Source organism: Ovis canadensis, chromosome 3 (assembly GCF_042477335.2).
Source record: "Ovis canadensis isolate MfBH-ARS-UI-01 breed Bighorn chromosome 3, ARS-UI_OviCan_v2, whole genome shotgun sequence".
Classification (NCBI taxonomy): domain Eukaryota; kingdom Metazoa; phylum Chordata; class Mammalia; order Artiodactyla; family Bovidae; genus Ovis; species Ovis canadensis.
The window spans coordinates 168916780-168931638 of record NC_091247.1 but is presented as its reverse complement, the minus strand read 5'-3'; the positions used below and the strand labels follow the sequence as shown (position 1 = coordinate 168931638).

Here is a 14859-nt window from a genome sequence, read left to right as displayed (position 1 = left end):
ATTTAGACAGAGTTGTTTTTTCTCCCCAAGAAACACAACTTTCTATGAAGACTGCTGAGTTGCAACAGAAAGTTCAACACTGCCTTTGAAAGAGACAACCAGTTGTACTACTACCAAATTGTAAGGACTTAGGCAAGGAGGCTGGCTTTTCTTCATGAGATTATTTTGAAGATAAATTAGATAGTAAAAATAAGCCCCAGGGTCCTCATCTATAAAATGGTGCTGATACCCACTATATCCCACAGGGCTGTCTTGTGATGATTAAATTACAACGGATGTGGGAGCACTTTGCAAACTAAAGATCTCACACACACACACACACACCATGCAACAAGTCTATACCTCTCCTTTTGCCAAAAGGTTAGAGACACTTTTTAAAGTAACTACAGTCATCCCTCTGTATTCAAGGGGGAATTGGTTCCAGGACCTCCCCACCCTCAACAGATAGCAAAATCTGAGGAAGCTCAAGTTTCTTACAGAAACTGGTGTAGTATTTGTATATAACCTATGCATATTTTTCCATATACTTTAAGTTATCTCTAAATTACTTACAATACCTAGGGCAATGTAAATGCTATGCCAATAGTTAGCACATGGCAAGTGAAAGTTTTGCTTTTTGGAACTTTCTGGAATTAAAAAAATATGTTCGATCCGCAGTTGGTTGTACTCACAGGTGCAAAATCCATGGATAAAAAGGGCCGACTGTATTGCATTGCTGTCTGACTGTGCTAGAAATCATCTGAACTAGTGGTAGTGTATAACTTCCAAAACATCACATGCTTAAGGTTAGACTGAGTAGTGCCTGAGGCTTTTAGAATTTCATACCCCTCTTTCTGCTGGGGCAGGAGGAAGAAATGAAAAGGGAAGAGACCCTTCAGAAAACTTTATTTTAAAAAGAATCGAAAGAAAGAGAAGTCACTCAGTTGTGTCTGACTCTTTGTGACCCCATGGACTGTAACCTGCCAGGCTCCTCTGTCCATGGGATTTCTCAGGCAAGAATATCCAAAGCTAAATTCAGAGAACACAAGGCAAGCTAATGTGGCCCTAAAACAAAGGGGGAAGCCCTCAAATTGTTAATGAGGACTGCTTGGGACTCCTCTCATTAAATTTCTAAAGAATGTCCTCTAGCTCACTGAGGACCATTTGGGCAGAAAGTACACAGCACAAATAGCTATTTAGCCTGTTCATCCCACACGGGGTGCATGGGAGTGGACCCAGCACTCAGGAAATACCTATTTCCTTTATCTTACTAGTCATCAAAAAGTGAACAAGGGAAAACCTTGAGTGGGTTCAAACTACTCTTCTACAGCACTTTCCATGTTCAAGCTATCCCATGCTCCACGGTCCCACAGATCCCCTATTATAGAAGCCCCATCTCCTGGAGACCACATCAGCACTCAGCAGACCCTTGAATTGTGGGTAGTTGGTTATGTGGGTTTGCTTTTAAAGAGGCTACAGGGGAGATGGCTATGCCATCTGAGAGAAAAAAGAAGTTGAAATCTCTCCATAATGATAATTTTTTCACTTCTAAAACATCTTTAAGTTTCTATAATGGCTGGTTACTTCACTGGCAAGAGGAAGACATTGTAAGAATAATGTAAGGTTAAATCTTAGGCAAAAGAAAAAAAAAATGTATCCAAGTTAAGCTGACAGAATGAAAGCCTGATCTTAAGATGAAAATGAAATTCTCTCAGAATGGAGGTCTCTCTATTCCACCAATATGCCTGTATGAACATTTAACAAAAACAGTTTTTTCCCCTTATAAGAAAACTACTAGAATCAATGAGCTTCCCTCTCTTTTTACTTCACTTAAGGTTAAAAAAAAAGGAAATCAGAAAGAAAAGGGTGGAAGGTCAACTAACAAAGCTATAAAAATGCAACATCATTTAAAGGCATCAGATGGAAAGTATCACCATACTTCCACCACCAGCAAAGTCTTAATTTCCTTTGTAGAGTGTGTCTTTGCCATTTAATGAGGCACCTCAAAGTACTTGAGGAGAGCTGATCTCAACTGTCCCTAAGCTCCATCTGCAACACTTCTTAGCCAGATCTCCAATTTGCAAAAATAATGCTAGTGTGTGAACAGCATGGCTATGTAGCTCCAAAGTGAAGGTAGAATATTCTGTTCCTACTATACTTCTGGTTGTGTGACCCTAGCCAAGTCATTTAATCTTTCTGTGCTTTAATTTCCTTATCTCTAAAATGTAAACAATCTACCTGAAAAAGAATTCAAAGTAACGATAGTAAAGATGATCCAAGATCTTGGAAAAAGAAGAGGCACTGATCAACACTATAAATATTTAACAACAAACTAAAGAACAAACAGATAAACAATAAGTTTAGTCGTGTTCAACTCTTTGCAATGCCATGGACTGTAGCCTACCAGGCTCCTCTGTACATGGGATTTTCCGGGCAAGAATACTGGAGTGAGTTGCCATTTCCTTCTCCAGAGGATCTCCCCTACCCAGGGATCGACCCCGGGTCTCCTACAATGTAGGCAGACACTTTACCATCTGAGCCACCAGGAAAGTTAAACAATACAATAACTTAAATAAGAATCAATAGCAGAATAAGTGACACAGAAGAAACAGATAAGTGAGCTTGAAGACATAAATGAAAAAAAGAAATGAGGACAGTCTGAGACCTCTGAGACAATATTAGATACACCAACATTCACATTACACAGGTCCCAGAAGGAGAGAGAAAGGACCTGAGAAAATATTTGTAAAATGGATATAACTGAACCTACCTCAAAGCACTGCTAGGAGGGTGAATTAAGTCAATATTTATGAAGCACTTACGATCATGCCTGGCACACAGCACCAAGGGCTCTGTATTTGTTATTTAATAAACACAGAAAATTAAATAGTATGGCTACTTTCCAGCACTCTTTAATGTCAAGTTTAGTCATATTTTAGCTCACCCTGCAGCCTAGAGGGAAAGAAAAACTAAAGAAATATGACGGATTTTAAAAACAATCAATATGGAGAGAATATTGGAAAAAATTCAGGTTAGGATAACTTTACCTAATGATGTAGAAGATAGAGCACGTGGCTTGGAATTAGGGAAGGAAATCTGGGTTCCAGTCCCAGCTCCATTACTAAATAACTGAGACATCTAAAGCAAAACTATTACTGTTTCCCTTTCCCTCTCCACATCTAGGATAACACTCAAGCTACTTGGCTCCAAAGTCTGATCCTAAGGTTCCAACAAGGACATATATATAAAGGTACATAAAAACCTTGCTATTTAAAAAATATGACTGCCTGGCCAGCAATATTACCGTTACCTGGAGCTTGTCAGAAATGCAGAATCTTGAGTTTCACCTCAGACCTATTGAATCCAAATCTGTAGTTTAACAAACTCACTAGGTTGATTCCTATGAACAGTATTTAAGTTTGAGAAACAACCATGATTTAAAGCGTTAAGCAAGGAAGCAGGGGGAGAACGCCAAGAGTCTAGGATGTGGTGTTCTCAAGAGTCAAGGCCTGGATCCAGGTCCTGCTGCTATTCAGCTGTGCTACCATGGCTCTATGGCCTAACCTCTAGTTTCAATTTTGACATCTCAGAATTGGTAATAAAGCCAATTTCAGGGTAGACAAGTGGACTATATGAAATAATTTGCTTGAGAGCATCTAGAACAGTGCCTTCTGCATAGCTGAGATCAGTAAGCATGTTTCTTAGTTATGTGTCGGCTTATTACCTGCCAACTTGTGTCACAACTCTCTCGTGGAGCTGGATCCCAGGAAAAAGACAGTCAAGTCTGTGAATAATTCCCTGTAGCTGAAGAACAGGAAATAAAGCCCCAACTTTCTGAAGGGCCTCCTGACCAAGAGAAGAGTCTCAGGGAGAGGAAACAAATTTAACTAACTATAATCTAACACCAGCAGGAGGTGTTAGAGGGCGGTCCTACCTTAGGCTACACACCTCATCTCATCTACCTCCTGGCTGCCAGTGAAAGCTGCTAAATGGCTTCTGTACAGTGCATTCAGGCTATACTCACAGAACAGGCCAGCTTACAAATCTCTGAGTCATCCCGGAACTTTCAACTCCTAGCTCCTCCCCCCAATTCTGGAGGTGTGGCAACTGAGCTTTGGCTTCTGGTTAGTGCCACGTGCGGAGTCATCCTATGGGAAAGGCAGCTGTCAGGTGAATCAGGGAATCATCTCCCTCAGTAGGTCAGCTGCTTCATGGGGAGAGATGGTAAGAGCTACTTCCAGAGACAAGGGCCAGGCTCACAGCTTCTGTCTGCCAGAATTCTCTACAGGGTGGTGGGAATTACCATCACTAAAAGGCTTTTTCAAACTCCACATGCTGCCATCGCATGCCAATAACTTTTAGTGAGGGGGCTATTACTGATAGAAATGGGCTGCAGCTGTCAAATGTGCTATGCTAGGATGGAAAAATACAATTAAGGGAACCTCTATCTTAAAAGGCCAAGGGAGGAAAAGGACAAATAAAACATGCAGGAAATTCTGCCAAAGATTTGCTTATAATACTTTAGGGTATTGACCAAATCCCTTAACAAAAATCAATTAAAACTACTCCCTTCTCCCCCAGATTCTGCAAACAGTAGAATCCCATTTGGATAAGCACTTACTTAATAATGTAGTCACTTCTCTCTTACTCCTCTTAGCCTATTATCATCACTGATCCACATCTAGGACCCTTACTCTACAAGGGAAAAGCCAAATTTCCTTCAATACTCCATCAAACACACATTCAGAACATGTCCTGGCACATACCCAGGAGCTCCAACATCAAATTTGTGAGCCTACAAACTACTGTGTATAAAATAAATAGGCTACAAGGATATGTTGTACAGTATAGGGAACATAGGCAATACATAATATTTATAAATGGAATATAATCTACAAAATTGTGAATTACCATGTTGTACACCTGCAATACTGTAAATCAGCTACACCTCAATTTGAAAATTAACTTTAAAAAATCTTGTGAGAGACGCTCCTGATTTTATTAGAGCCCTTGTCCATTAACAAAAGATCAGAGCTTGCCAAGCCAGCAGAACTGGCTTAGTTGATGAAACAACACAATTCTCTAATAACTGCAAGAAAAATCTTGTGCTATGAAGGCTTCCAGTGCAGAAGAAACAACTTGCATTAAGTAAAAACGAACACACACAGGACAAAGACTCCTCTCTCCCCAGAACCAGGTCAGAGAACTAAAGCCATTTAACATCTGTGTTTCACAAGGGTAATACTGGAGGTCTACTTGCACTACTTGGTCAGGCCATTCAACAGGCTGAGCAGAGAAATCTTTAGATTTCGTACTCTGATGCCCTTCATACTCACAAGAATTCCCTTAATAATTCTGCCCAACTCCCATTGTCTAACAGACCCTTCTCTAAAGGTTTGCTGATTATTCAATGAAGAAGACTGCAAAGGACACCAATTTAGCCTTAGGAGAGAACTGAATCCTAATTTTTCTTTCAGAGAAATTCTTATTGTTCTTTAATAGTTGCTAAACACCTATCTGACCTGACCTGCCCCTTGAAAAATCTGTATGCAGGTCAGGAAGCAACAGTTGGAACTGGACATGGAACAACAGATTGGTTCCAAATAGGAAAAGGAGTACGTCAAGGCTGTATATTGTCACCCTGCTTATTTAACTTATATGCAGAGTACATCATGAGAAACGCTGGACTGGAAGAAACACAAGCTGGAATCAAGATTGCCAGGAGAAATATCAACAACCTCAGATATGCAGATGACGCCACCCTACGGCAGAAAGTGAAGAGGAACTAAAACGCCTCTTGATGAAAGTGAAAGAGGAGAGTGAAAAAGTTGGCCTAAAGCTCAACATTCAGAAAACGAAGATCATGGCATCTGGTCCCATCACTCCATGGGAAATAGATGGGGAAACAGTGGAAACAGTGTCAGACTTTATTTTTTGGGGCTCCGAAATCACTGCAGATGGTGATTGCAGCCATGAAATTAAAAGACGCTTACTTCTTGGAAGAAAAGTTATGACCAACCTAGATAGTATATTCAAAAGCAGAGACATTACTTTGCCGACTAAGGTCCGTCTAGTCAAGGCTATGGTTTTTCCTGTGGTCATGTATGGATGAGAGAGTTGGACTGTGAAGAAGGCTGAGTGCCGAAGAATTGATGCTTTTGAACTGTGGTGTTGGAGAAGACTCTTGAGAGAGTCCCTTGGACTGCAAGGAGATCCAGCCAGTCCATTCTGAAGGAGATCAACCCTGGGATTTCTTTGGAAGGAATGATGCTGAAGCTGAATGCGAAGAGTTGACTCATTGGAAAAGACTCTGATGCTGGGAGGGATTGGGGGCAGGAGGAGAAGGGGATGACCGAGGATGAGATGGCTGGATGGCATCACCCACTTGATGGACGTGAGTCTGAGTGAACTCCGGGAGTTGGTGATGGACAGGGAGGCCTGGTGTGCTGTGATTCATGGGGTCGCAAAGAGTCGGACACGACTGAGCGACTGAACTGAACTGAAACACCTATCTAGAGAAAATACTCTAAAACAGACTATAGCTACTTTTGAAGTCATTTAAAAATAATCACTAGTTAGGGACTTCTTTGGTGGTCCAGTGGTTAAGAATTTGCCTTGCAATACAGAGGACGCAAGTTCAATCTCTGGTTGAGGAACTAAGATCCCACCTGTCAAGGAGCAACTAAGCTCATGTGACACAGCTAGAAAATCTGTGCTAGATTCTGTGTACTGCAACTAAGACCCGATGCAATCAAATAAATACATATTTATTTAAAAAATCACTAATTTAAAAAAAAAGCCCAAACACACACACACATATATATTAAATATAGTTACAACCAAAAACGACTGCATGTGGCTTTACTGGCCCAACAGGAGGGGATCACCAAAGCAGCCAACTGAGACACTTGAAAAAACACAAATTTCCAGACCCACCCCACCTCTGCTGATCCAGAATCTGCATATAGGATTCATAAATGTGCAGTGTAAACAAGCCACCCCAGTTGATGATGCGCACTGTGAATTTACTCACAGATCTTTAAAATAATAACTTTTAAATAATAACTTCTTCTGTTAAAAGAAGTATAGGAATTCAGGCAAGTTCATGGAAGAACTGAAAAACAGATCCTAAGATCTGCTGCTAAAGTTGTCTCTCTACTGGTTTTAATTTCACTCAAATCCTATTCAACTCTATTACATAAGGCATCAAAAACAGGGCAGAAGGAATTACTCTGTGGCTTTAGGAAGCTCCACCAAGTCTGGTTTCCCGCCTTCTGCCCACTTGGAATGTCAGCCTTCCCTTAATCCTGCTTATGTCAATGCCTCCCCACACCCACGCATTCAACACTACCAATCGAAAGACCCCAAGGAAGAACAAATACAATCACTCGACCACTAGCACAGGCTGAGGCATCGCTCTCCACTGTTCATCTTTGATTCATCTAGTAAGCCATCAGGCAGTTGCCATTACTTTGGGTAGAGAGAATCAAAGAAGTTTGAGAGTTTGCCCTTAACAAGTTTTAGGCTTTAAGCTTAACTAATATTTCAAAGCACAAATTGACTCAGTTGTGTAGAACCCAGTTTCAGGTTTGAATTTACAGAAGAGATGTGTAGTGGTGTGGGCTTGCTGTAAAGTGTCTTGAAAAAGTCTAGAAATAATCTATAAACACTTTTGGATTGACTTAACTAAAGTTATCAAACAGCTTAGAGGAATAATTCTCAAAGATACAGGAAGTAGGGCTGTCTGTCACTTTGGTATTAAGAATGCAGAAGTTAATTGGTGGATCTACTCTAATTCCCGACTCAGATCACCTATGAAAAGAGCACAAAGCGAAGGCACCCACAGCTAATACTAAAGCCATTGCTTACTAGAAATTCATTCAGATAAACAAGAAGTCAAATAACCTTAAGGCTCTGAATGAGGTGGTCTCTTCAACTCAGGTGCTCATTAAATTACCTGACAGTGGGCAGGGTGGAACAACAGAACAATTATTAGCATTTGTGTCTCCTAGCAAGGTTAAAAAGTTTTCTCAGAAAAGTGAATTACACCTGACTTTGAGAATCAAAGTGATAGGCTAGAAGACTATTTTTGCCTTCTAAAGCCTACCTTAATAGCAAAAGAAAAACTGAGCACCATTAAGCTGTAGGCTAATCTGGAAAGTTCAGGCAGGTGCTAGCAATGCTGTCAGATTGAAAGACTTCTTGGTATTCTGGCTATACTGCTTAGATCTCAGGGAGTTTCCACTCCTCAGTCTGTTGAGCTTTTTATAAGGGTTTGAAAGCCTTCTAAGGGCTTCCAATATACAGGTTTCTAGGATCCTCAGGTCCAACAGGAAAGTAAACAAAAGAATAATGATCACTACAATTAGGTTGCCTTGTCAATTCAAAAACTTTCTGAGTTTCTTTCCCCAGAGGTTTAAGAGAAAAACTAAATTCAAATGTAAATTCCAAAGGGAGTTTCAAACTGTAGTTAGCAGCTCTGGAATGAGCTAATTATAGTATCTCCTATTCTGCCAAAACACTATCCAGAACTTGTTTCATTTCCCAAGAGGTTTCCTTTCCCTGTTCCCTGGTAGTGGAAGGAACTACCATCAAGTGAGACAAGTATCTCCTAAATGGTCAGCCTCCACCGTGCTGCTGCTGCTGAGTACCTGGAAAAACCTGTAAATGCTACAGGCTTTACCTTATCTGCTAACCATTCAAGATAACACACTGTAAGCCAAAACCTTTCTAGGTTTTTCCTTTCCTCCCCTTAGGTGCTGGCAGCTTTAATTTGACTGCAGAAAAAAGAAGTGTAAGTTCTTTGCCAGAGTCAAGGTCACTTGTGGGACTGTCCCTGTTTGGATTAGAAGGCTGGGACCCCTCAGCACACCAGTCTTTCTGTTTAAAGGACCCAGTTACCCAGAGACAACAGTAATTTTGGTAATATGAAATTGAAAACATTGTGTAAGCAACAATATTCCTTATGATCCCAACAACAAAAGTCAAATAAAGGGCCCCCCATGGGACTTCCCTAGTGGCTTAGACTCCATGCTCCCAATGCAGAGGGCCTGGATTCCATCCCTGGTCCGGGAACTAGATTCCGTGTACTGCAGCCAAATAAATTTTTAAAAAGTAAAGGGGTCCCCCCAAAAGAGGAACCTTTCTTGGGTAGAGCAGACTTAAAAGCAACAGTAAAACTTAAGTGAGCAAGTAGTAGGACCGGTCATGTAACCTTGGAATTACTATCTCCCGCCCAGTTGTCTTCACTTATCAGCCTGCAGTTTATAGGAACGAGTTTTCCCCAATCACATGCGATAATCGCAGAAGGTTCTACACAAGCCCTCCACCCCACCCAAGCTCCTCCTATAGAGAGTAACTGCAAAAGTCCCAAGGACAAAGAGGACCCGAGTCGCATTCCTCCAGAAGGAACTGCTATGCTTGGTCACTAAATGCTTAAATAACTGGGTTGGAGAAGAGGAAGCCGGCAGTTCTGAACCTGACAAGGACCTCTCTACCCAGTCGAAGCTGAAATTTGCCACGGCTCCAGCTCGGGCCCAGGATAGAGTGAGCACATTTCCTCACCCATGCCACTTCTCTTAGCCAGCCCCTTCTTCCAAACAGGCTCTTTCCCTAATCCCAGTGGAATACATCTGTGTTCTTCACTCCTTTTTCCAAGGCCAAGCAGCCCCGCCTCTTCCACCCTTGACACGCGTGGTGACAGCTCGGCCCGGCCTCCCCACCGGCCCAAGACCTCAGGCCAGGGCGGGCAGCACTCACTTCACCCGCAATGGGCCGGAAGGCACATAGCCCTGGGAACTCTAAGCAGGGCAGGCGGCCAGCCAAGCGCAGGGCCCCTTTAAGACGCGCTGGGGTGCGCCTGGGTAGGGGAGGGAGACCCCGGACTTGAGGGCCTGCAGTCGCCTCAGCCCCACCCTGGAACCGCACGGTCCCTCCTAGATGCTCACCTTAGTTCCGAATAGCCGGGCGGCCGCAGTGAGTAAAGCCATGGCGGGCGAACTCGGGGATCTGCCAGGGAGGGAAGAAGGGAAGAGAGCTGCGGCAGGAACTAGAGGCGCCGCCGCTGCACCAGAGGCCGCGCGGACGAGGGGAACAAGGTTGAAAGGAGGAGGCTGAGGGATAGAGTAGATGAGCCGGCGGCGGCGCCCAGCCCGGGGTCCTCGGTGAGGCCCCGCCTACCGCCCGGAACCCGCTCCCGCCCCCTCTCGGGGGACACGCCTCGGGCTCGGCCATTGGTCCAGTGTGCGTGGGGGGGCGGGTCCTAAGCCATTGACAGCAGTTGTGGCGGGGAGGATTGGACCGTCCGAGGTAGGCTAATTGAGGGTGGATGGGCGGGGGGAAGCGTGTAGGTGGTTAAGTATGTGCCTGAGAACTCAGTTAACTTCCTTCTTAGGCTTTTCCCCTTGCCCTTAACACGTTTAGGATTAACTGTAAGGTAGCTGTTAGAAAAAAAAGCTCCAAGGACTTTGACCTTTGAAAGGTCCTCGGAAACCAACCCCTTACTTAATACTATCACGGCAACTGATCCTACTCCATTGGCATGCTTTCTTGATCAATGTCATTTGTTAATGACTTAATGGCCATAGACTAGGTGACATCATGTGGACACAGGCTATGATGCCAGAATTAGCTACTTGGAAATCATTTGAGGTAAGCAGAAGCCGTGGTATTATAGATACCAACAGATCCTAAAATGTGGAGAAGGAAAGCAAACGCAGGAACCTGAATATCGGGTGGTCTTTGCCAGCAGTCAGTTCTGTGATTAGTGCCAGGAAACCCAAGTCTATGAAGTGTTATTTGCTTAGTCGTGTCCTACTCTTTGTGACTCTATGGACTGTAGTCCACCAGGTTCCTCTGTCCATGGAATTCTCCAGGCAAGAATACTGGAGTGGGTTGCCACTCAGGGGATCTTCCTGACCCAGGGATCAGAACCCAGGTCTCCTGCATCGCAGGCCGATTCTTTACCATCCGAAAGTATCAGACAAAGCAACTCCTGCAAAGGCCCCCTTAATGTGAGGGCTTCCAGAGCAGTCCAGAGCCTCTGGGTCCTGGGCGTTAGTCTCATTACCATCCAGTCACATAACCCCACACAACCAGTCCACACCACATATAACCAAAAGATCAGGAGCTGCAGAACAATCCTTAACCCAAAACCACCTCCTGTTTTGTTGCATCACTCCTGTTACTCTCATAGGGCCTCTGGGCCTTTACACTTACTTGGCGGTCTTCTATATACACTTATCCTGTGCTCCCCAGAGACTGTTAAATGAACCATGGCACTAGGGTAGACAAGAACTTAGAACCTTTCTACCTCAATAAACTATCACTGTCCTTGACCCAAGGGCAGAGAGGAACTGACCTACACCCCAGATGAACAGTCCTTTTATCTCCTTACATAGAAGTAACAAAGTTCAGAGGTCTCAGTACCATCTAAGCCAGGTTTAGCTAGATCCCATTGATAAAGAACCTAGTTTATAGCTTGAGCTTGGAAAAAGAGAAAGAAAAGTCATTTTCTCTTGCCAGGTTTCTTTATACTTAGCTTTACACCTACCAAGCAATGCTTCTTTGGCATGGGGATCAGATCCTAGGAAAGAACTTCATAAATAGTGCCCCAGAGCAGCACTGAACTTAGCTATCTCCTCGGTGACTTCAAAGCTCCACTGATCAATACCTGCTCCCAATTTAGCATCTCACAGAGGATTTCCTCCTAACCCTAGAATAGTTTGACCTGGTTTCTTCTCTCTGGTTAATCATCCACAGAGACTAGCCTGCAGACCAGAGGACTGAACTCCAGTGCCCCAACAGACAGAAGGCATTTTTAGGGTGAGGCTACCAAAGGGATATTACTGAGTGGCCATGAGGGTAACCTGTTCTGGAACTCTCATGATGAGAGGAAGGGTGGGGAACAATAATGCTTACAGTGTCCTGGAGCCTAGTGTCATGAGGCCTTTATGGACTTGTTAGGGGAAACACACTGACTGAAACTGCCCACCCTGGCCAGGCACCGCAGTAACTATTTGCGTGAGTTATTTTATGACAGGAGGTCCTACTAAGGAACATGGAACTAATAAGCCACCACCAACCAGAAGACTTCAGAAAGGTTCAGAGGAGACACCACATGCCCTACCCCTCCCAGAATCCTTCTCGCTGGCATCCATCTTGGCTGAGCAATGCGTGTGCCACCAAGATGAACCCTGAGTCAGAATGATTGTCCAAAGACAAGCCAGAAACTAACCCTGTCACTATAAAACCCGAGACTTTGAGCCACATGGCAGAGCAGTTCTCCTGGGTTCCCTTACCCTACTGCTCTCCACCCAGGTGCCCATTCCCAATACAGTCTCTTGCTTTGTCAGCATGTGTGTCTCCTCAGACAATTCATTTCTGAATATTAGACAAGAGACACTTTTCAGGCCCTGGAAACAGTCCACCTTCCTGCAACAGACTTATTTTGAGGTTGTTCAGTCCTGACATCCATTGCTATAAGATCAGTGGGAAAACCCAGGGATCAAAGGGACTGAATGGTATTTTCCAAGAACTGGCTTAGAGTCTTTTCTCTGAAACTATTTGGGATCTGGGGAGGTGGGGGAAAAAGTTAAAGGAGAAGGATTAGCATGGATAAAGCAGCCAAGTGAATTACAGGACCAAATACATCTAAGTGTTTGAAAAAACTGGAGAGGACAAGGGAGAGAAGACTGAATTGAGGTCATCTTGACCTTGGGAATGACCTCTTTAAAATGGACAAGGGCAATAGTGCCCTCTGGTGGCCAAGGATAAGTAGAAGAATGCACCCTAAAAATTCATCAGTAAACCAAACTGCAGAAAAACATCTACTTCAGCTTCATTGACTATGCTAAAGCCTTTGACTGTGTGGATCACAACAAACTGTGGACAATTCTTTAAGATATGGGAATAGCAGAACATCTTACCTGCCTCCTGAGAAATCTGTATGCAGGTTAAGAAGCAACAGTTAGGACCAGACATAGAACAGACTGGTTCCAAATTGGAAAGGACTATGTCAAGGCTGTATATTGTCATCCTGCTTATTTAACTTATATGCAGAGTACATCATGAGAAACACTGGACTGGATAAAGCACAAGCTGGAATCAAGATTGCAGGGAGAAATATCAACAACCTCAGATATGAAGATGACACCACCCTCATGGCAGAACGCAAAGAGGATCTAAAGAGCCTCTTGATGACAGGGAAAAAGGGGAGTGAAAAAGTAGGCTTAAAACTCAACATTCAAAAAGCTAAGATCATGGCATCCGGTCCCATCACTTCATGGAAAATAGATGAGAAACAATGGAAACAGTGACAGACTTTATTTTCTTGGGCTCCAAAAATCCCTGCAAATGGTGACTGTAGCCATGAAATTAAAAGATGTTTCCTCCTTGGAAGAAAAGCTGTGACAATCCTAGACAGCATATTAAAAAGCAGTGACATTACTTTATCAACAAAGGTCTGTATAGTCAAAGCTATGGTTTTTCCAGTAGTCACTTATGGATGTGAGAGGTGGACCATAAAGAAATCTGAGCGCGGAAGAATCGATGCTTTTGAACTGTGGTGTTGAAGACTCTTGAAAGTCCCTCAAGAGTCTGCAAGGAGATCCAACCAGTCCATCCTAAAGGAACTCAGGCCTGAATATTCATTGGTAGGACTGATGCTGAAGCTGAAACTCCAATACTTTGGCCACCTGATGGGAAGAACTGACTCATTGGAAAAGACCCTGATGCTGGGAAAGATTGAAGGCAGGAGAAGGGACAACAGACGATGAGATGGTCGGATGGCATCACTGACTCAATGGACGAGTTTGAGCAAGCTCCAGGAATTGGTGATGGACAGGGAAGCCTGGTGTGCTACAGTGCATAGGGTCGCAAAGAGTTGGACATGACTGAGCAACTGAACTGAACTGAAACTAAACTCCTTTATTTAATAGGTAATAACTAAAATTTGTTGAGTACTTACTATTTCCAGATACTGTGTAAATGTGGTATATGCATTACCTTAATTGATCCTCACAACTCTAAGGGATGTAGGTAATAGTAGCATCTCTACATAGGAGGAACCCAAGGTTTAGATAAAGTATCCCAGTCAGGATCATAGCTTATAATTGGCATTGCTGGAATTCAGACCTAGGTTGGCCTCACTCCAGAAGCTGTATTGTAACTACTAAGCTGTATTGTTTATATGATGATGACTGTATATTATCAGCTGCAACTTAGGAAGGGGACTTTGAGTCATTGTTAACTGTCTCTTGGGCACATTAGCTCAGTGATGTTTAAAGATATTTTAAAAGATAAGAACTATAGGGAATTCCCTGGGGTTCAGTAATTAGGACTCCACACTTCCAATGCAGGGGGCAGAGGTTTGATCCCTGGTTGGGGAACTAAACAAACAAACAGATAGAGAACTATAGTCTCATCCATCCTGTAAAACCGTTGTACACTCATACCTGAAATATATGATAAATGATGACCTTCCCAACAGGTAATAAACGTAGGAGAGACAAACATTTAGCACCTAAAAAGACGAGAGGGATAGAATGGGCTTCTTACAAGGAATAATCAGGCTGGAAAAAGGCTGAAAAGTGGATACAGTGCTTTTTTCACTGTACATTATTAGATTCAGAGGGCTTGCATTCAAACTTGAAGGTAGTTTTCAAACAAATAAAAGAAGTACTGCTTTAGAGAGCCACTGGGGACTATATGAAGACTCCACTGGCCTAGGCATAAGGTGATTACTGGGGATGAAGCCTTGGCTACCGCACCCCTTTGAGCTTGTTTTCTGCATCTGCAAAATGGGAGTAATATCTAGTATTTCTCAGAGTTATAAAGATTAAATAAGTGTGTTATGTGAGTAAAATGTTTCTTTTTCCCTTA

At 43.1% G+C, this 14859-nt stretch overlaps 1 protein-coding gene and 1 long non-coding RNA gene across 4 annotated transcripts in view; one reads left to right on the top strand and one right to left on the bottom strand.

Annotated features, from left to right (window-relative positions):
- The window catches only part of CS (citrate synthase), a 22921-nt gene extending 12731 nt beyond the window's left edge, over positions 1 to 10190 (bottom strand). Inside the window, exon 1 of one of the 3 annotated variants that reach the window (XM_069584968.1) lies at positions 9927 to 10190. In XM_069584968.1, the coding sequence (XP_069441069.1) occupies positions 9927 to 9968 (42 nt within the window). In that variant the 5' untranslated portion in view covers positions 9969 to 10190. Of the gene's footprint in view, positions 1 to 4003; positions 4074 to 9543; positions 9782 to 9926 lie in introns of those variants that run through there. The other 2 variants (XM_069584970.1, XM_069584969.1) reach the window with 2 other exon arrangements.
- Positions 9877 to 14859, top strand: LOC138437515 (uncharacterized). Its single transcript, XR_011255998.1, has 2 exons — positions 9877 to 9954; positions 11740 to 14859. It is a non-coding gene; the product is annotated as an uncharacterized lncRNA (long non-coding RNA).